At 35.4% G+C, this 20,562-nt stretch overlaps 3 protein-coding genes across 4 annotated transcripts; 1 reads left to right on the top strand and 2 right to left on the bottom strand.

Annotated features, from left to right (window-relative positions):
- Positions 1 to 895: 895 nt before the first annotated feature.
- On the top strand, positions 896 to 11,267 carry LOC119995118 (protein AAR2 homolog). 2 transcript variants are annotated; one of them, XM_038841508.1, is made up of 14 exons: positions 896 to 1,234; positions 1,812 to 1,894; positions 2,463 to 2,520; positions 3,701 to 3,760; positions 5,614 to 5,743; positions 6,676 to 6,899; positions 6,989 to 7,081; positions 7,162 to 7,233; positions 8,095 to 8,127; positions 8,575 to 8,715; positions 8,959 to 9,015; positions 9,781 to 9,876; positions 9,960 to 10,066; positions 11,132 to 11,267. In XM_038841508.1, the coding sequence occupies exons 1-13, from the start codon at positions 1,139 to 1,141 to the stop codon at positions 10,017 to 10,019; spliced, it is 1,203 nt and encodes a 400-aa protein (XP_038697436.1). In that variant the 5' UTR covers positions 896 to 1,138; the 3' UTR covers positions 10,020 to 10,066; positions 11,132 to 11,267. The 2 variants fall into 2 exon arrangements, with proteins under 2 accessions (XP_038697436.1, XP_038697435.1); XM_038841507.1 differs by lacking the exon at positions 11,132 to 11,267 and having other exon boundaries at positions 9,960 to 10,310.
- LOC119995119 (dihydroflavonol 4-reductase-like) lies at positions 11,124 to 13,157 on the bottom strand. Its single transcript, XM_038841509.1, has 6 exons — positions 12,863 to 13,157; positions 12,604 to 12,773; positions 12,072 to 12,266; positions 11,823 to 11,982; positions 11,553 to 11,745; positions 11,124 to 11,459 (listed from the first exon to the last, which is right to left on the bottom strand). The coding sequence occupies exons 1-6, from the start codon at positions 12,978 to 12,980 to the stop codon at positions 11,261 to 11,263; spliced, it is 1,035 nt and encodes a 344-aa protein (XP_038697437.1). The 5' UTR covers positions 12,981 to 13,157; the 3' UTR covers positions 11,124 to 11,260.
- Positions 13,158 to 19,677: 6,520 nt separating this feature from the next.
- On the bottom strand, positions 19,678 to 20,562 carry LOC119995432 (heavy metal-associated isoprenylated plant protein 21). Its single transcript, XM_038841937.1, has 3 exons — positions 20,456 to 20,562; positions 20,238 to 20,313; positions 19,678 to 20,144 (listed from the first exon to the last, which is right to left on the bottom strand). The coding sequence occupies exons 1-3, from the start codon at positions 20,528 to 20,530 to the stop codon at positions 19,834 to 19,836; spliced, it is 462 nt and encodes a 153-aa protein (XP_038697865.1). The 5' UTR covers positions 20,531 to 20,562; the 3' UTR covers positions 19,678 to 19,833.

Here is a 20,562-nt window from a genome sequence, read left to right as displayed (position 1 = left end):
TCATGAGATAAATATTCTGTGCCATTATCAGATTGAAGAATTTTAATGCGGGTTGAAAATTGAGTGGTAACCAATATATGAAAATCTTTGAAATAGGCAAATACTTCTCTTTTTGATTTCAATAAATATACCTAAGTAACCCTAGAGAAGTCATCAATAAAGGTTACAAAATACTTAAAACCATCAAGAGAAGTGGAAAAAGGGCCCCAAACATCTGAACGTATAAGCTCAAATGCTTGTGTAGTTCGAGACAATGATGAACTAAAAGGAAGCCTAGAAGACTTAGAAAAATGACAAATCTCACAATCAAGAGTTCCTCTAGGTAGAACTAGATTTATTTTGCTAAAAACAGACTCTGAAGGATGTGCTAAACGGCGGTGCCATAAAAGATGCTCATTGATGGGAGTGGAAACAGCTTGAAATCCCTTGGAAACCCGAGAGCCAGGCGAGAAGTAGTAGAGGCCATGCAAATGACATCCTTCACCAATCGTCTCCTTGGTGACAAGGTCCTGAAAGGTAACTTTGTAAGGGGTAAATATAGCTTCACAATTAAGGGAGGATGTCAATTTACGAACAGAAAGAAATTGAAAAGGAAAAGAAGGAACATAGAGAACATCATACTCGATAGTATTCGAAACAAGTTTAAAAATAATAAATTCAAAACTAAAACAATGAATTCGAGATTGTGTTTTAAAAAATAACATAATTTATATTAAAACAATAAATTTTTCGATCATCAAAATGATTAGAAGATAATAAAGGTCCAAATAACTAAACGCACCGTTTCATCTCGTATGCGTATTGGACTTGAGTGTTGGGCTCAGCAAGACAAGAGACAGCCAGCCCATTGTAGAATCATCACCATCTTCAGCAGCCCTAGTAGAAGCTTCAGGAAAGGAAATGGACCAAATGGTGCGAGACACGCAGCAGAGGAGAATGGCGCGAGAGAAGGGATCATCTCTCAGGTTTATCACCTGAAAGTAACCCTTAATTAAATTTAAAATTTTTTCTTTTGTCGGTTAATAAATTTGAAGAGATTAAAGCTTTGAATAATCCCACACCCTTCTGGACTGTGCACACTGCACAGCGAGAGACGAACGAAATCGCTGCTGGTTCTTTCAACTTCTCAAAGAAATCAATGGAACCGAATCTGGCTTTAGAGCTTGCGAAGCACGGCGCCACGCTTTTCCTCCTCGACGTCCCTCAGTACACCCTTCTTGGTATCGACACTCAGGTATTCTTACTCAACTTTTACTTTGATGGAAAAATAAATTTTGATGAAGACTCTTCGGGATTTCATTTGATTTTCTAGAAAAGTGAATCGCGTAGCGTTTTTTTGATGATATTCGTGAACTGTTTGAATATGCTTGAATTGTTTGAGTAGCGTAGCGTTTTTTTTAATGAATCGCGTATGGTTTTTTTAATGACATTCTTGCATTGTTTGAATATACTGTTGTTTTCTCGTTTTGGAGAGAGAGTGTTTTTTCGTGTACATGCTTTACGAAGAGTTTTGCATGCTGTTTTGGGAACTTTTTCTTGTTTCTTCGAGTGCAATTGGATTTCGACGTTGTTTTTTGGGAATCAAATATCATCGAGCATAGTCTACTAAATGAGGTTGTAGACAGGACTCATATTGTGCCATTTTATTATGACGTATGTTGTATATTTTCGGTCATTTGCCTTTTCCTCTTCCAAATTTAGTTAGTGAGACATTTATACTTTCCCAATAACATTAGTATATTACTATTTTATGAATCTTTCATGGGTTTTATTTTCTCAAAAGCATTTCATTGTGTAATCCTTCTTTGCAGATGTTCAATGTAGGGCCTGCTTTCAAGGGAATCAAGATGATTCCTCCCGGACCTCATTTTGTTTATTACAGTTCTTCAAGCAGGTTGTATGCTTAACTTTATCTATATCCTTGCACATATGAACTTTCTCTCAATTTGAGAATGCATTTTCTTCTCTCTCTCTCTCTCTCTCTTGCTTTTGGGTGCCTTGCAATGTAGTAATTTATTTTCTTTTGAAATTATATGTTTGTAATTGGATTTACATATACAATCAATATTCAGATTATTTTATCATTGTTTAGTATTTAGCTTTCTTCTAATTGTGCATGGTTATCATATTTTGGCGTAATGGCAAGATTTTTCATTTGGAGTGTTTAATTTCTCCACATATAAATATCGTATGTTATATGTGCCGTGCTGATGCAAATCTTGTTTAAAATTTTTGAACCATTCTAACTTTGTTAGTCTGTATCACCAATGGAAAACCTTAAGTATCAGACGTGGTCTCAACATTCTTTGTCAATTCTTGTTTCATTGGCAATGTTGAGTAATTTCTTGGATTCACATGTATGATTATGAGCTGAATTCATGTTTCCTCCTTTAAGTAATCATTAATATTTATTTTGGTGTTGTCAAATGGTTTTGATTGGTAATTTCCAACTTTCTGTGCAGAGATGGCAAGGAATTTTCACCAATAATTGGCTTCTTTTTTGATGCTGGTCCTTCTGAGGTCAACATTTTATGCAGTTCTTTTCATTCTACACTTCAGTTTAAATATAGCTCCTCTGTTTTTTTCAAGCATTCACATCTAAGGCAATATGTTATTTCATTATCTTGTTCCCTATTATGAATTAAGAAATTGACCTAGGTTGTTACCTCTCACTATCTTGATTCTTCTGTATACCGCTGCCAGTTCTTTGAGGTGTAAAACCTTTCTTCATTTATCTAGTTATTGGATCTGCTGAGCTGATTCTTTTCCCTGGTGAATGCTAGAGCTTGAGACACCCGATTGTTTAGGGCATATGTGTCGTCGTTGGTTGATAGAGGATTGTATTTTGTGTAATTTCATTATTCTATTGCAGTCTTCCTGCTTTATAGCCTATAGGAGGCTTATTGCAGTCAAACCTAAGCTTTATTTGCAATAAATATTCGTTTTTTGACGACTGTTAATACTTTAAAAGTGAAAACTTCAATTGGAATGCTAGTGGAGAAATATGATAATGTGGTTTGAATTATCAATAACAAGTCATGTGCCCTTTACATAGGCACATACTGACAAACACATTTGCGTATATGTTCCTTCGTAAGTTTCGGCCTGGGATCCAACTTGAGAGTCTCTACCATCCACCACTTCACTAAGGGCAGGGGTTTACATTCTTATAAGGTTTGAATCTGAAGAAGCAGCTCTTGGCCTAGTGGTAGACACTCTTGTGGATTTCGAACAAGTTGAAGGTTCGAATCCTACCATACGCTAAAAATTAACTAATAATTAAAATTAGAAAAAAATTTGAATTTAGAAATTCCTTTTGCCAAGTGTATCAGGACAACAAAAACTTTGTTTCTTGAGCTTCATCTTGTTGATGTGTGATTGCTAGTCATGCTTTCTTGACCTCTATGTGTTTAGTATATCTTAGTTATCTTACAACGTCAAATGAGTTTCTGCCATTCATAATGATACATCCTTGCCTCTTTTACTTGTGAAACTATCAATGGATGAGATAAAGATGACCGATTTGGGCACACCACTAGCTGAAGGGGTCAAGCTCCCACAACTCTGTCTGCAACCTGGAAAAATAGCTGTTAGAAATTTCTTAAGAGCAATTGGTTGAATCTGTCAAAAGTTTTTGGATGATCTCCAAGTGTGGAAGCTGGATTGGCCCTTTTCTTAGCATCTTTTCCTGTTGCAACAGGTAATTGTTCGTAAATGGGATCAACAAGAAGAAAGACTAATCAAAGTACCTGAAGAAGAGGTTTGTGTTCATCGAAATTCTGCATATTAAGATTTTATTCTTATTTTTTAATGGCCGTTGTTGCAGCTGTTAACATTATATTTCTATGACAAGAGGGAAAGAATGTTTCCTGATGTACTTTACTTCCCATGCTTTGTAATTTGAATCCTCAAGTCCTAGACAGTATTTGTGACTTCTTCGTTTGTCTGGATCCATCTCTCTCTCTCTCTCTTTCTGTGGATGGGTGTATAGGGTGTGGAATGCGTTATCTGGTAAGGAATCTGGCCTTAACTGTGATTTTGAGGACCAAACCATATTTGCCTAAATTGGCAGCTGTTTTTGTGTGAAGAATTGAGAAAATTTGACGAGAAGATAGTTGTTGGGCCAAAATATAACAATAGCAAAAAGATAAAAGGGAGACCCACTGAGAGTAATAAGAAAGGATATAGGCTTTATAGGCAGGGGAGCATGGCTCTGGGTAGGAATGACCAGAAAACCACAGTTTGGATTCTAAATTTCTAATCAATTTCTTTTATGAATTTTTGTTGTCAACCCTAAACGATTTGGGACAAAGGATTTCCTAATGATGAGATTTAGGGTTTAAGTTTAGGAGATGTGATGCTTCGGCTGCGATTAAGCTAAAACTATATTCTGTGCCAAAGGTTGCTGCCATGATTTGACATATGGGGTTCAGATAAACTATAAACAAGGGATTTAAACTCATTTCCAAGTACTGAAATGAAAAAAGAAATAGTGAATAGTGTGTTAGAATATGTATAAATGATGTGAAATGTCCCAATTCAACAAGTTAACTTATGGGTTGAATGGCAAAGTAACTAATCTTAACATGGTATTGGAGTGAGAGTTTTTGGATTCAAACTTTAGCTTCCACAATTTAACCCTGGTTTGTTGTTGCCCCAAGTGAGAGCTTTGTGCAAGAGTCGCCTTAGTGTTAGGCCTCGTTTATTGTGCATGTGTTGGGCCGTTGGATTGTCCAACCCACACTTGAGAGAGGTGTTAGAAATTAGAATATGTATAAATGACGTGGAATGCCCTAACCCAACAAGTTAACTTATTGGGTTGGGTTGAATGGAAAAGTAACTAATATTAACACATCATATCCTTTTTTTTTTTTTGTGGTTTTCGCATATGATTGTTATAACTTTGGACATCACTAAACAAATGATTATGGTATAATATGTTGCTTGCTCTTCATCTCGAATAAGAGGAGACTTTTTTCATATGCTTGTTTATTGTTTGGATGATCTGGAGGAATAGGAATTGTAGGATTTTCAACTCTGAAGATTCTGGTTTTGATAGCTTCATAGGCAACCGGTTTAGCTGCTTTAAACTTTTGGTACCATCCTTTGGCATATGATTGCTATTGCTTTCTCTTCATCTCGAATAAAAGGAGAATTTTTCCAGACGCTTCCAATGTCTATTGTTTGGATGATCTGGAGGAAGAGGAATTGTAGGATTTTCAACTATGGAGATTCTGGTTTTGATAGCTTCATATGCAACCGTTTTATCTGCTTTAAACTTCTGGTACCTTCCTTTATAACACTGTTCTTGAGAGGCTATAAATGTAACCAATGTGTAATCTCTGGTTTGCACCTGTTTGGTGCCGCAATAAAATTTTAGTCACTGGCATAGGAAGGGAAAATCAGGGTTAGAATTGCTTTGCACTATGGAAAAGAGAAAATGTACATTTTCACTTTGGAGGAGAAAACCTGTCATGTAAACTGAACTGTCTTTTGCATTTTAACTTAATGTTGACTCACTTATTTTGTTCGTTGACTGAATTCATGCAAAGAATTGAGTCAATTGACTATATTTCTTGTTTATTTGGTTTTCTGGTCCTTTGTACACATAAGGAAGAAAGGTATTGTCATGCTGTTAGAAGCTTCGAGTTTGACAGACATCTCGGTCCTTATGGTCTAAACCAATGGGGAGAGTGGAAGCAGTTATCTAATTACCTGACTAAGAGTGTCATTGAACGAATTGGTATGTGACCCGTTATATCTGCTATCTACTTTCATGGACTCTTTCCTTAATGATGTGTAAACAATGCCTATTTTTTTCTTTCTTCTTCTAGACTTTTTCATTTTCTACTTTCTGATGCTCTCATTGACGTGTTTTGATGCCGTAATTCGTGTCATTCTGTTGTATTTTTGGTTTATTTTCTTGTTTTGAGGACTAGTTTATGTTTGAAATCTGCTGTGCACTGTCGTTTTTCTATCTTATTATTAGTTTTCAGTTGGTGGAATTGTAAGCAATTTAGCTAGATGAATGAAGACATGTCTGCTTCAATACGTGGATAGGCGCAACGCAGGAAGTCAAACGCTTACTTAGATTGAATTCAGTGTGATCATGGGCAAAATGGCTATTGTTAAGAGCATGAAGCATGTGAATTCGAAGAGCTTGCCTGATTATTTTACTAGAAAATCAAGGGGTTTTACCGTGATAAAATTCTCAATACAGCTTTACTTGGATATTAAGTTAGAATCCGAAAATGTGGAGTGAGATTGTGCTGTTTACTCATGACTATCATTCTGCCTTGTGTATGGGGACTGAATGCCGTGGTAAAGCAAGTTAGGAAGTTGGGACTGAACGCTGTTGTCATAGTTTAAAAGGAAAAACAAAAATTATGCAGGCCAAAGTTGTTATGCAATGAATACCTTCTAGTGAAATGTTTGAAAGACTGGGATTATTCTGGTGAAACATCCATAAGTCATCTGTTTGATTTTTTTTAATATATCTGTTAATGATATATTCATGAATTACATCTTTAAGGGGGCTGAGCTACTTGCATGGAACCTATCCTTCTTTCTCTCCCTTTGGCAGTTGTCACTGCATCCATTCCATGGATAACTCTCTCCCCTAAGTTTTAACTGTCATAGTCTTTTCACGTTCAAGTAGTTCATGCTGTATCACAGAGCCCATTGGAGGAGAAATTACAGTGACATTGGAATCTGACATGGTTACAAATGCCCACAAATCAACTGCGGAGAAAGCTTTGGATGAGCAGTTGGGGATTGGTAAGTTCTCCAGGTCTGACGACAAGTCTCAGAGTAGAGGATGCTACTATACTCTAATCCCTCGTGTTGTTAAACGTGGAGGGATGAATGTGGAAGAACTTACTTCTTTGAATCTTGACAAAGTGAGTGTCCTTGAACAACTGATCAACAAAAATATTTTTCTCTTTTTAATTTGTCACTAATGTGTGAAAGCAATCACCAATATGTCCAGACACAATTACTAGAAAGCATTCTGATAAAAGATTTTGGAGGTTCGGAGGACTTATTACTTGGGGAGCTGCAATTCTCGTACATTGCATTTCTGGTATGTACAAACTATTATTCTCATGTTTATTGATGTCTTTATTTCTCTAAGATATGTAATATGTTCTGAAAATTGTTCAGATGGGGCAATCGCTTGCAGCATTTCTGCAGTGGAAGTCCTTGGTTAGCCTTTTATTGAGCTGTACTGAAGCTGTAAGTGCTTGTGTTCATTGTCGAATCTCTGTGTTTGATTGACTAGTCTATTTTTAGCCTCAATTTCCTCTTTGTTCATTCCAAGATTCAGTAAAAAAATGCTAGATATTTGAACAAACCATGTGATGCCCTATTAATCTGGTGGCCTTTATGTGGCCTCTGTTATTCGGATTCTTACATTGAAGGTCTTGAAGGTCATCAATAAATGCTGCCTGTATTATGATTCTATCTTTTGTTCTGTTGTTTTTTGTTGTGTCCTCACTTTTTTTCCAGATTTTCTTCTAAAAAAATCCTTCATGTCCTTGTAATATCCAAATCTTTCTAAGGGATTCGTTGCTTACAAATTTGAATTTTTATTCCACTTTAGACAAAGACGTTTACATCTCATCTTCTTGATAAGATTCTGTGAACTGCCATATAAGTTGTGATTCTAAGTTTAAGGACAAACTAAATGCTAGTGTTGGTTTTTTTGGTTGTTTTTTTTGGTATGGGTTGATCAGACTCCATTTCATCAAGATTTTAAGTTGCAAGATAAACTAAATGGTAGTGTTGCTGATATATGGTCCTGTGTACTTTACATGTGTGCACAGGAGTTGTTTACTTAGTTCATACAAGCATTTTTAGTATGAATTTTGATCTTAAACATAATATATCCATCAGAAGTGACTTTAGTGCTCTGACTAGGGCGTGATGCTTTCCTTGTGTCAAGTTTCCTGGATGCTCTAGTTTGATATGTTTGTTTCCTGTCTACTTGCTGTTAATGTGTAGCCCTTAGATGTTGGTAATTAACATTTTATGAAGTTTAATCCTTCCTATAACACCACTTGAGAGTTATATGTGATTTCCACATTGTTTTTGCAGCCTTTCTGTACACGGACTCAGCTATTCACAAAGGTATTGAATCAAATTTTGCATGTGTTTAAATATTGTGCACTGTAATTGACAAACATACAAGTGAGAATCCCATAGCATTGTTGAAGTATGGATATTAACCTCAACAGTCCTTCACTTAGCTAACAAAACAAGGTGGAAGGTGGGGTAGGAGGTTGCTTAATGTCCTACCTCAATAGCCTTACTCCAGTCTTCGAATGCTGAGTTTTGGTCACTCATTGGGTAAAAAGTAGAGAGAAGTTTACAATGTTTCCATTGCTCAACAAATTTTTTGTTAGCAGAACTCTTTTTTTCTAATATTTTTTTTCAAAAATTATCCATCTTGTTGCTTTGCAGTTCTCTGCTTGGAGATCCACTGTGTTTCCAGTCTGTTTTGCTTTTTGGCTTTGCATAGTCATCTCATCTACTTTTTGTTGATTACAAACTTGATGACTGATGATTTTCTCCCAGTTCATTAAAGTTCTCTACTATCAACTGAAATACGGACTTCAGAAAGATGGTACGGATAATAATGGTGCAGTGTCAGGAGCATCAGCGTTGTTGGATGACTCATGGTTTTCTGCTGATAGCTTTTTGTACAGACTTTGCAAGGTAGTTTTATGCATAAACTGGGTGCAAATAGGGTTGCCAATTTCTGGTTTTTGTACTAGTGCATGTATTGCGCTGCTTTAAACTTGGCCATCTGCGTAATGAATAATTTGATCTATTGAGTCCTTTTTTGTTATCGAACATGAGTACATGACTGACTAATTTTCCGTACCGAAACATTTGTTCATCCATTTTGATTAAATGTGGTGTTTATTGAACAACTTATTAATGTTTAGGTGTTTTCAGGATTTCTTTATGTTGGTTCAAGATGCCCCAATGGTTGATGGAGATCTTTTGTCATGGGTATGTAAACCAACATTGGTTCTTCCTATGCTCTCCCTTTAGAAACAAACATTAACTACTCTATTATTTTGGTTTTTTTGTTACTTCACACCCCCAATGTTGCTAGTATGCAATGTTGTAGTAGCTCAAAAAATCGACGTAGTTGCACACTTTTACATAATTTCGATTCATTTCTGGAAAGTACTTGTGGTCATATGGCATCTAAAGCTTCTTAGAGCAGGAGCCTTTTTTTCGAATGTCTTGGGTGCAATATTATTAGTTTGTTCCACATATTTTAGGGGCATTTTCTCGGGCACATATTTAGTGTTGGGAAAAATTGATTGCTTCATAATTGACATTTGGCATGGTTCTGCATGGGGGTATTGATGATGTTAACATTGTGGTACAACCCTTGAATGGTACGATGGGGTTAGATTAAGCCGCAGGGATTTCAATTGAGTTCGGATACAATGGCATACTGGTAATGATGGTTCTAATGGCTGAGGATGAGCTTGGTGGGGGATTAACTAGTATTTGGTAGCGAGGCTCTGGGGGTTTTAGGTCATAGAAGGCACTGCCTGTAGAAAAGTTGATCAATCCAATGCATTTTTTTGGTAGTTCTCATTTCTATGGAATTATCATATTCTATCTTTCTCAACTATGTGCATTTTGATCCCTTAAAGGAATAAGAACTAGAAGCTCTCTAAAAGAGCCAGAAACTGTAAAAAGACTACACTGGGACCTGGAAACACAATCGTTTAAATAAGAAAGCTTTTTTATTTGCAGACAAGGAAGTTGAAAGAATTGCTTGAGAATCGCCTAGGATGGGAGTTTCATCATGATAGTGCAGTTGATGGATTGTATTTTGAAGAAGGCGATGAGGTCAGTTTACAGCGTAGGAACAAATATTATATTCACCTCTTTTTCTGCCAGTATGTGTGCTCACTGCTTTCTGGTATATACAGTTTGCTCCTGTCATTGAGATGCTGGATGAACCAAGTTTTAACCAAAATCAAGCAGCCTAGTGCAGGAGCTTTTCAGTTGCTTATAAACTACAGACATCAGAGGCAAGGTGCATTGTTGGCTCGGCACCTCGGGTTCTTTTTTTCCCCCGAAATATCTAGTTTAGTCTAGTCTAGTTGTAAGGGTTTTTTTTGTTAATCTTTTTTGGGGAGGCTAGCTGTAAGTCTCACATGAAAGGTTTGTATGAGGAAAAATGAAAAAAAAAGCCTCTAGCTTTGTCCTAATTACTGGGTTAATGTATGATATTTTGTTCTTTTAAATCTCGAATTCGCCATCAAAAACATTAGCATTTAGCATTCATCTCAATCCAAAAACAAATCTCCTTTCTCTGCAAAAACAAAAGTGAATTCGAGATCTAGGTTTCTCTCCCGTTCCCAGACTTTCATTTAACAAAAGCAAAATCGAGATTTGGGTTTCTCTCCCATTCCAAGACTTTCCTTTAACAAAAACAAATTTAGGTTTCTCTTGTTGAAATTAAAAAAAATGGTAATTTGAGATCTGATTTTTCTTTGTCGATATTGCTTTTGTTTTGAAGATTTTATAAGAACTTGGAGCAATCTTTCTTAGACTTTGGTTTCTTTATTTCATCATATGAGTTTCTTGGGGTGCCAATTCAAGACCCCTGCTAAGAATTTTTGCAAAAGAGTAATGTTGAAGTTCTACCTTCGAACATTAAAGCCTAGATGGATGAGTGGTAATAAATGTGGACCATTGATGAAATGAACGGTTGAGATTAAAACAATGATCATAAAATGTGGACCATTAGATGAAATAGAGAGTTGAGATAAAAAAGAAAAAATTCAGGAATGGAATTCCCCCTTATCCCGAAGGGAGATGCTAGTTTCAAAATCTATAATAGTGCAAGTTTGATAAGAGAGTTGATTGAAAAGAATTTGTATGTTGCTATCAATTAAACTGCGTACTTATGATTTATTAGTATGAGAATGTTTTTCGTCTTCATATTTGATATTTACTAGTATGAGAATGTTTATTTCTTTCTTTCTTTGTAATATGATAGTTGAAGACGGTATTGTATTCTGCTCTTTTCTCAATGATTTGGTGAGGTGATCAAGGTTTTTGAACTAAAATTTTTCATGAACAATGTCAATGTCAGGCATGTATGATCCTGGAAATGTGACTCCTGCGTTTGACACAATAGGGGAGACAGCACAATTAAGGGAGAAAGCACAAGATTAAATGAGAGGCAGAACAAACAGATTCAGCGCAGAGCAGATATTTGTTTCTAGCTGGTTCCATGGACACAATTTTTATCAGCAGCAGAATCGACGTTCGAGAGAGGTAGTAGCAATCCCTTTGCTCGGCATGCTTCAATGGCATCAGTAAACATGTCCTGTAGACTGTATTTGAACTGAAAGCCCAAGTCTCTAAGCTTCTTAGAAGAGAAAACAATATTCTTCACATTCTCATCAACATCTTTGAACCTGAAAAACAATGCCTTATTTTTCTTAGCCAGAGAACCAAATGCATGCCATGCAGGCAGCACCAATTGAGCTTCTGAAGTTTTGGAGACTTACTTGGTAGGAATATTGTATTCAGGGTACTTGTGTTTGAGCATTTTTGCAAGTTCAAGAATGGTAGCTTCATGTGAGGAGCAAATGTATCGGCCTTCGGCTTTAGGATTCTCAAACAAGAATATATGAGCATTGCAGAGATCATCCAGGTGCACAAATTGTCCTTGTTTTATGATATGATAGTGTGATTCATTTCCTGTTTTGAAACTAAACATATTAGATTTACGGACCTACACACACACACACACACACACACATGATAGATAGATATACCTGTGATTGGTGAGAGTGCAGTTATAAGGCTAGGAGGCATTGATGGCATTAGAAATGGACCAACCACTAGAGTTGGTATGATACTGATGAAATCAATGTTGTTCTCTTTGGCATACTTCCAAGCAGCTTGTTCAGCCAATGTTTTTGACACAAAATACATCTGGGTCCAGAAAAAGATTTAGAGCCTTAATCTTTCATTAATCAACAAGTGAATTGTATAATTTGGAAGGATTTAAAGCTATTACTAACCCAGCCAGTCATCTTTACAGACCGAACGAATTCCAAGTCACTCCAGCAGCTCTCATCATACTCAGACTGCTGTTGCTCTCTAACATCAACAGTTCCTGCAGATGATGTGAATACCAGTCTTCGCACAGTTTTCGCTTCAGCGCAGGCTTTCATGATGCTTATTACTCCGTTAATCGTTGGCTTTATCACCTCATTCTGCCAAATCAAGCACACTGACTCGTTAAGTATGAAAAAAATAAATGTTAAAAGTAATAACTGTCGATGCGTTTCTACATCCAAAGGTATTATCCGTTTTGGGCACCTCTACAAGCATTCCTACCCTTCTCTCACCGTCTCCTCCATTCTAACCAATAACCTCTTTAGTTTGGGAGATGGAAAGGCAGGAACGCTCGTAGATGTATCCCATAGCGGATAAAATTCGACCATTACAATCGCTAGTTCTGATCAAGCGAAAACATTATGGATACCATATATCTAAAAGTTCACCAAGAACAGAAACAAAGGGCATATATATATTAACATTTATATATACCTCAGGGTCCTTGGACTCAAAATCCATAGGTGTAGCCACATGAAACACACCAGTGCATCCTCTAATGGCTTCATCAAAACTTCCCTCTACAGCAAGATCAGCTTTCCATAGACTCAAATGTGTCTTGGCATTTGTCAATTCAAGCAAATGCTTCACTTTCTTCATGTTATCTGTCACCACCAACAACATCAAAAAATAAAAATTGACACCAACAGAGCAGAACATTTAAAATGAAGATGGTGTCGTTAAGTGATCGAACCGGGGTCTCTGACTGTGGCTCGAACCGTATAACCAGCCTCTAGCAGTCTCATGACCAGCCATGACCCAATGAACCCAGCTGCACCAGTGACACACACGGTTTCAGCTTCTCCGCCCATGACTGTGTTGTGTATGAATCTGTCAAGATCGATCACTAACTATGAAGAAGAGCAGGTAATATTTGTGAAAAATATTGTAGTGGGTATTGGAGTTATATACAAAAGCGTTCTATCTTCCCAACTAACTTTCTCAAGTAAAGTGTTTATAGGTGCACGTTTCTGGTAGCTGCAATCTGGTGAAGAAGAAGAAGAGGCTATTCTTGAGGGATTGGCTCCCAAAACACTAAACCCTAAATTAGTAATTTTTTTTCTTCAAGACCTAATTATGTGATCATCAGTGGCATACCTGAGTTCTCCTGAGCCCAAGGCAAACTTTTAAAAATGGGCATCTGAGAAAAAAAATTGAATATCGTATATTACTTAAAAATATGAATCTTGTAACATTTTAAATGCAAAATCACTAATTATGTTGGTGTAATGAACTTTTTTCGGGCAATGATTTTCAATAGACAATATAACTAACTCATTTAGCTATTTTTGTGACTACTATAGTATTGATAGTCTAGTATTGTTTTCTAACAAATGGGGCCCTGAGGTTTTGGAGCCTTGGGAGACTGCCCATCTCGCCCGCCCCAGGGATGCCCTTGGTGATCATAGTGTGGAAAATTAGGTGATGCTGGGTTTATATTGTTCCTTGTCAACTCCTGATTTTAGGCTTTAACTATTCAACATCATTATAATTGATTGATTGGTTGTATCTCTATAATTATATATATATGTAGTTTGGCTTCTTCTTGGAGTCTCTATTATACTGTTTAATACATCATGTCAATACTTTATATATTGAACAATTGAAAGGTTACTGGTTTCAGTAGGTCTTTAAGTTATTGGTATCACTATCAATCAGTTTAAATGTACCTACCTTTCAAATTTTAAAATTAGGGTTTCTTATTCTGCCCATTTGTAACTTCTGATTATTGGTTCCCTTGCCAAGAATCATATGATTTATGAATCAGGACCCCTCAATCCCAACCTTTGATCCACCCCATACAAATTATATAGCTATTTTTTTAATTTTTAATTTTTACATACGGGGTAAGGGGGATGCATGGAGAGGCTCGCACGACTCGAGATCTCTAGAAGATAGCATACGCATGAATGTCATCTGAGTTACTCATGGTGATCAGCTAGTACATCGGTTTTGAATGTTTAATGTATGAGTTTATTAAGTCATCAATTGGTTTAGAGTGTTTGGACATAGGATAGGGATTCAAACGTATTTCTTAATCATTTTATGCGATCTCTAAACATCAAATATCCAATTAGCAGTCCTGGGCCTTAACTTTCCCTTTTTGAATTATTATCAAAGAAGCCCAAGCCCAAAATTCAAAGGATGATACAGCCAAATAAATGAAAATGATAAAAAATAAAAAAATAAAAAACCATTTGTGAATTTGTGATATTGCCCAAAGAAAAATTAAACGTCAAGTTTTACAATATACATATAATTAGGGAAATGTGGGGTGGGGCCTTGTTAATGAGTGACGGTTCAATTCAATGCAAAGGAAAGAATCCTACTTTCACTATTTGAAAATGAGTAGCCTTTATGCAAATATTTGCTGAAACTGGATTTGGATTTGACCCCAACTCATTTAATTTTTTAATTGAGAATATTATTAACACAAAAAATGCAATCATGACTTCTCTTCATTAATTATAAACTATTATCAGGCCAAAATTTTTGTTCTTGGTGGGTATAAGAGAAAATACCCTATTATGTGAAAATAAGGGGGAAAAGGCTGGTTGGCCAAATTCAAACATTTGTATATTCCAAATGTTTGTTATAAATATCGAGGAACCCTGGATGTTGTTGCCGGTTGGAGTAAAGGATCGCCAACAAAGGTGTTCTAGTACGTTTGTTGTAAATATCGCTAGAAAGATATAAAGTGTATAGCTAACCAATAATGAAAGTTTTGTAAGGAGATTAGAGTAGGTTACCATGAGAAAATATGTATTCTCTCTTTTTTAATAATTATTTTTTAAGATTTTTATAAAATATATATTAAAAACATTTATCTTGTGCGTACTATAATATAGCAATTGCGTATTCCTACGGAAAAAAAAAGCCTTGATATAATATACAATTTGACTTTGAATGTAGACCAATGTTTTAAAAATTGGATTGGACCAGCCAGTTCAATAAAGCGCTAGACGGTCCAAAGCTACGATTAGACTAAAAAATCAGGCATTTGTAGGACCGGTCAATATTAGTCAAAAATCAGGTTCAACTAGCTTTGAATTGGTGTTAATCGATTTTATATGAAAATATTTTTAACTAAAATTAAAATTTTAATTTATAGATAAATAAAAAAAATTTTAACCAACACCCAAAGTCTCCAAAATAAGTATTCAAGTAGCGATGGTAACGGGACGGATCGGGGGCAAATAATGGCCGCCCCACACAGTAGGGCAACTTTTGCACCCTTCTCGGCCCCTATAAAACCCTCCCTACCCCACGGGCCCAACCAACATTAACCTGTCTTGTCCCGACCCGATCCAATCATAATTAATATCAATATTAATCTACCAAATCAACCTGTATAATCCAAAATAAGCCAACAAACATTTAAATAAAACAAGGGTGATTATTAATTTAACTTAAGGATTAGGATTTTAGCAACATAAAATCAATTATATGCTTAAATTAAGAAATATGTTTTCTGTCAACTTGACTTAGACTTAGGCTTTGTAACAACATTAAGTTAATATATGCTTTTACATACTCTAGATTATAAAAGAAATTTAAAAAACTTAGGTATATTTATATATAAATTTAAGAATATTATTGGTCGGAATTGGTTACTTGCGGGACAAGTTATGGGGCAAGGCAGAAAGTAGATTCGGCCCCGTCCCACATGCAGGTTGAGATTCTTTGCCCTGTCCCAAAGTCGGATCAATAAAAACCCGCTCGGGTAGGAGTCCTCGGGTTGGATTGGGTAAGAATTGTCTTTTCTATTTTCAAGTGGATTTTTGATAACAATTTTCACAAAAACCCAAGACTTTATTTATAAGAATCATGGTTTAATTTATTTTTTTTCAATTTTTCGATGTGAGATATTTGTTGTATGGGTTAAAAATATGTTAAAAGTTTATTAGTGAGAATTGAATTTGAGTATGAAGTAGGAAATCCTAAACCTTAACCACCAAAGCAACATTATTTTTGTTGCTCTTATCCTTTGAATTATATATATGTATGTATGTATCCTTTGAATTATATATATATATTATCTTTGAGTGTTCGGTCGGTTAGATCGGCTATACCGCATACCAATCGCTTGACTGATATGATTTCGATATCGATATTTAAACACACTGATGTACACTTTTGATCAAATATGGAATCATTAAACCTGACTTTTTTTTTACTGAATGGACATTTATTGGATTGATTTGACGTTGCTTCCCGTTTATTTGGATATGTATTAGGAATTTTTTATGCGGATTTAAAGTAACAACTTAAAATACAGAATATTTTTTGAGGGTGAGAATAAGTGAAATAACAAGTAGGCTTCATTGTTTTGGGTCTCACATGTTTTAAATCGATGATGAAAAAATATGCCCGCATTTTAAGTCCGTATTTTAACCCCACATAAGAGAATTTATAATATATATATATATATATATATATATATATATCTTTTTAGCATCCCAATACCATATCATATATGTGTTCTTTAATTGATAAGATAATGACGCACAAAAAGATTAAATATTTGAAGTTTTTTGCGAGTGGGAGTGATAAAGAGTAGTGGTGAAATAGTGTAAAAGGTAGATAAGCACCCTTTGATGTGGAACCTTCAATTCAGTCTCTTTCAAGTTTCCATAACCAAAAGAATTAATTATTGTTATTCTAAACCATAAAGGGTACTAGTGGTGATCCCATTACTCATCCCACTCTTAATCAGAAATTAATTAATTTAATCAAAGTATCATTATGATTATGATTATGATTATGATTATATTGTGATACTAGGCGGCGATATGCCGCTAAATGAAGAGACAACACAAATCAAGAGTACCTAACACAATGTTTATTAATCTTTCTATTTGATAAATATTTCTTCCTTTTGTCATTTGAATTGATCCAAAATCTATGAAAAATTGATAGATGGAAATTTGGATATGATGGATGCAATATTTAATTAAATAATTAATCACTAATGGGAGGGGAACGTCACTCCACTAAAACTATTTAAAGCCACAACTTAAGGATTTGTCGTTGAAAAATGCAAGTTTAAAATTAATATTTGAAGAAGAAATTCGTTTGAAAGTTGTTGTTTTCTTTTGTCCTTTATTTAATTAATTATAGATAAACTTATTATTTTATAGACCCCAATTTATGGGTGGATATTTGTCATGCTTGCATCAACAAATTAAATATACGCAAATTGGTTTAAATAATTAATATGTAAAATGACCTAGCGGCGAACGACAAACTTGAACTGTTGAAGATTTTCAAATTATAAGTAATTTATATGTTTTGAGAGTTCTTTTTTTTCATAAAATAAGGCGAAATTAGGAAATTCTTCAGAGGTATTTTTTTTTGAAACGGGGGATTCGAATCCTGGTCACCAAAGTAATACACACCATTTTTATCACTCCAACTAATGGTTCGGGTGTATTCTTCAAAGGTAGTTGAAGTTGAAAATAAACGATTTTTTAGATAAACACAAGTAGTGGCGGGTGATGGGTGATTCTTTTGTTTGATCAATGGTGCATAAAAATGTGAATGAAGGAAATGTCGTGATTTTGTCCTTCTTTTTGGTTGGTAACGTGAAACCCACCTAATTGCGTTCCGAAAAACTAATTGGTAAATCTCGGGTCACATGGAAGACCTCACAACCCCCAATGGACCAGTTGAGACCTAGCTGAGACCCAGTGCAGGAAGATAATGCAGGTGACATTCACACATGCTGAGCTGAGTAAGGGTCCATTTTCAAATTGTGAAAAATAGAAACATGTACGTGACTTCAACTCACGACATCCCACTTGCCCAATAGTTACCACGGTCAAGTTCACCATCTCAGCCAACGACTTGTTGAGAATGTGATTCTATACATAAAAAGTTTTATTCCCCTCCACCAACTTAGATTAGATGTGCAAACATGTTCATAAATAAGTCGTTAGAATAAAATATAACACAATGTTTGTCTACATTTTGCGCTAAGATAATCAAAGTATCAAACTATCTTTTGAAATTTGCACATTTTCAATTTAATTTTCAATAAGCGTTTATAAACGGTTGCAAACTTGCCATTGCATCTACTTATCTTATGTACAATTTTTTTTAAAAAATTATTTCCTTCTCTTTTTTTTTTCGTCTTCCCAAAAAAAATGTAGGAGTAGTACTATTCTTGAATCATGCATATTAAAGGTTTAACGGTTTGTTTGTGGTATGGTGTTTTTAGCCCACTCGGGTTTATTTCGGTGTAGTTTATAGTTTGGTGTTTGTATTTTTTTAGTGTAATCTAATGGTGTTTGGCGTTTGTAAGATTATTTTTATAACGTTAAATTTAACGATTATTATCATGAAATAAAATGTTGAAGTTTTCACCCTTTCCGAACAAAACATACATATTGAAATCCATTTAAAGGCAATGATATGACACATGCCCATTAGGGAAGTACTGTATATTGATTAAATTATTATATATTCTTTCTATTTGTGGCAAGCAGAGAGAATTTATTCTTCACTCAAATCTCCACTCTTCAAAAATCATGTGTCCCCCTTTGACCAAATTAATCAAAGAAATAAAATACCAATTAATCATTTTTCCCTTCTCATAGTTAATAAAATTAATCAAGTTTCTTTTTTAGTTACAATTAAAGCCCAAAAAAAGTTACTAATTTTCTCTTCTTGCAAGGTTTATATATGTTGCGAACGATCATCTTTTATTTATAGGGGAAATTTTGAAGTCGAGACATGCATAACAATTAGGATATGCTTAGGGGCGTTGGAGAGGCACAGTTCGAAAGCGTTTCAGTTAGGGTTGTAAAATTTTTTCGACAAAATCAAATTGTGTGGTTAACGGACCGAACGGTTGAGTTCAGTCAAATTTTTTTACATATTTCTTTAAAGGTCCGACTGGAAAAATTAAGTAAAATCGACAATAACCAACCGATCGGTCGGTGAAATTTATGTCAAAAAATCGACTGAAACCGACCGTTTTCACTCCTAGTTCAAGTAACAAGGCTATGTTTCGTAGGCACGTTAAGTAGGGAGATTTGACTCATGGATTAAAATAGTTCTATCCCACGTTCCAAACACAGCGTTAAAGTTCAATTTTTTATTTTGAACATTCTTGAACCCTACCTATACTAATGTTAACAATGTTCAACCACTTACAATAACCTAGTTGGTTATCTCCCCAAATTTAGTGTCTATGGTGCAAGAGGTCGGGAGTTCGAACCAACGAACTAGGATTTTTTTTGTGGAATCTTGGTTATGTGCGCTTGTCCCACTTCCGCATCCCGACCAACATGGGTATCGGTCCAATCTTACATGTCACCATCGATGTGCGAGCTGTTTTGGCAGTCCAAGGTTTATGCCAACTCAGTTGTCCAAAAAATATGTTGGGCTGGGTGGTTCCTCGCTTACCAAGCAAGGAATTTGCCAAATGTTCCTATCAAAGAAAGCCCTAACAAATAATAAATGAAATAAAAACTTTCCAACTTTGGTCCTCTTATACCATCGAAATCTCTTTTATATTGAAGAAATACTACTTTCATACATATCCATTGTAGTGAAGGAGGTCCTGGCAATTAAAAATCAGTACTCTCCTACATACATATATGATATATGTATGTAGTTAACTACTCAACTTTCACACATTTGAAAGACTAGTTGGTTGAATTACATGATTGAACAAGCATGGACATTGTCATCACTAAAGAGTGATACAATTCTCTCCTCCTCAGGACCAGTACTTGACGATGATGTCGCCGGAAAAGCTTGGACGACGTTCCGGACATAGCCGGAGGGTGCCCTCTTGTCATAAACACCAGCAACATAAGGATAGTAGACTAAATGTTGAGGGATGTAAGGCCAGAATTCTGCTCTCTTTCCTGTTCTACTCTTCACCCTCTTCAACACCTTGTTTGGATCCACATATCCACTCACTTTCACCCTGCTTTGTTTCCTGATCACCTCCACTGTTTTCACACCTACATACATACATACATACATACATACACATATATACATAAGAAAGAAAAGAGAGACGGAGAGAGAGAGTTTATGGTTTAGTAGAAAAGAACCTTTCATGGAGGTGACTGCATGCTTCACTCTTCTTTCGCAGCCATCACAGTCCATTTTCACTTTGATTTCTACTGTCTAATTAACAAGTGAAACACAATACAATATAGCATATATCTATGCATCTTTAGTGAAAATTGACATGATTTATATATATATATATATATATGAAGATTTTATTTATTTCAAGAAGACAATTAAGAAATTAAACAGAGTGTACCTGCATTGGTTTGCGCTTGCTTCTTCTTATGGAGGTCACAGTGCAAAAGTTGGAGAGATAATCAAGTGCTCCCATTTTGCCTTAAAAACCAAAGAAAGACACAGACA

The sequence above is a fragment of the Tripterygium wilfordii genome, chromosome 3, assembly GCF_013401445.1.
Source record: "Tripterygium wilfordii isolate XIE 37 chromosome 3, ASM1340144v1, whole genome shotgun sequence".
Taxonomy (NCBI): Eukaryota; Viridiplantae; Streptophyta; class Magnoliopsida; order Celastrales; family Celastraceae; genus Tripterygium; species Tripterygium wilfordii.
This window is presented reverse-complemented; position numbering and strand designations above follow the sequence as displayed.

Excerpts from the sequence above, each read along its gene's own strand:
- LOC119995118 (XM_038841508.1), top strand. The coding sequence starts at position 1,139 with ATGGAACCGAATCTGGCTTTAGAGCTTGCGAAGCACGGCGCCACGCTT. Across the intron at positions 1,895-2,462 it reads TATTACAGTTCTTCAAGCAG|AGATGGCAAGGAATTTTCAC; the intron begins GTTGTATGCTTA and ends CTTTCTGTGCAG. Across the intron at positions 9,016-9,780 it reads ATGGAGATCTTTTGTCATGG|ACAAGGAAGTTGAAAGAATT; the intron begins GTATGTAAACCA and ends TTTTATTTGCAG.
- LOC119995119 (XM_038841509.1), bottom strand. The coding sequence starts at position 12,980 with ATGGGCGGAGAAGCTGAAACCGTGTGTGTCACTGGTGCAGCTGGGTTC. Across the intron at positions 12,774-12,862 it reads AGCCACAGTCAGAGACCCCG|ATAACATGAAGAAAGTGAAG; the intron begins GTTCGATCACTT and ends TGGTGGTGACAG. Across the intron at positions 11,983-12,071 it reads CTGTAAAGATGACTGGCTGG|ATGTATTTTGTGTCAAAAAC; the intron begins GTTAGTAATAGC and ends TTCTGGACCCAG.
- LOC119995432 (XM_038841937.1), bottom strand. The coding sequence starts at position 20,530 with ATGGGAGCACTTGATTATCTCTCCAACTTTTGCACTGTGACCTCCATA. Across the intron at positions 20,314-20,455 it reads GCAAGCGCAAACCAATGCAG|ACAGTAGAAATCAAAGTGAA; the intron begins GTACACTCTGTT and ends CTTGTTAATTAG. Across the intron at positions 20,145-20,237 it reads TGCAGTCACCTCCATGAAAG|GTGTGAAAACAGTGGAGGTG; the intron begins GTTCTTTTCTAC and ends GTATGTATGTAG.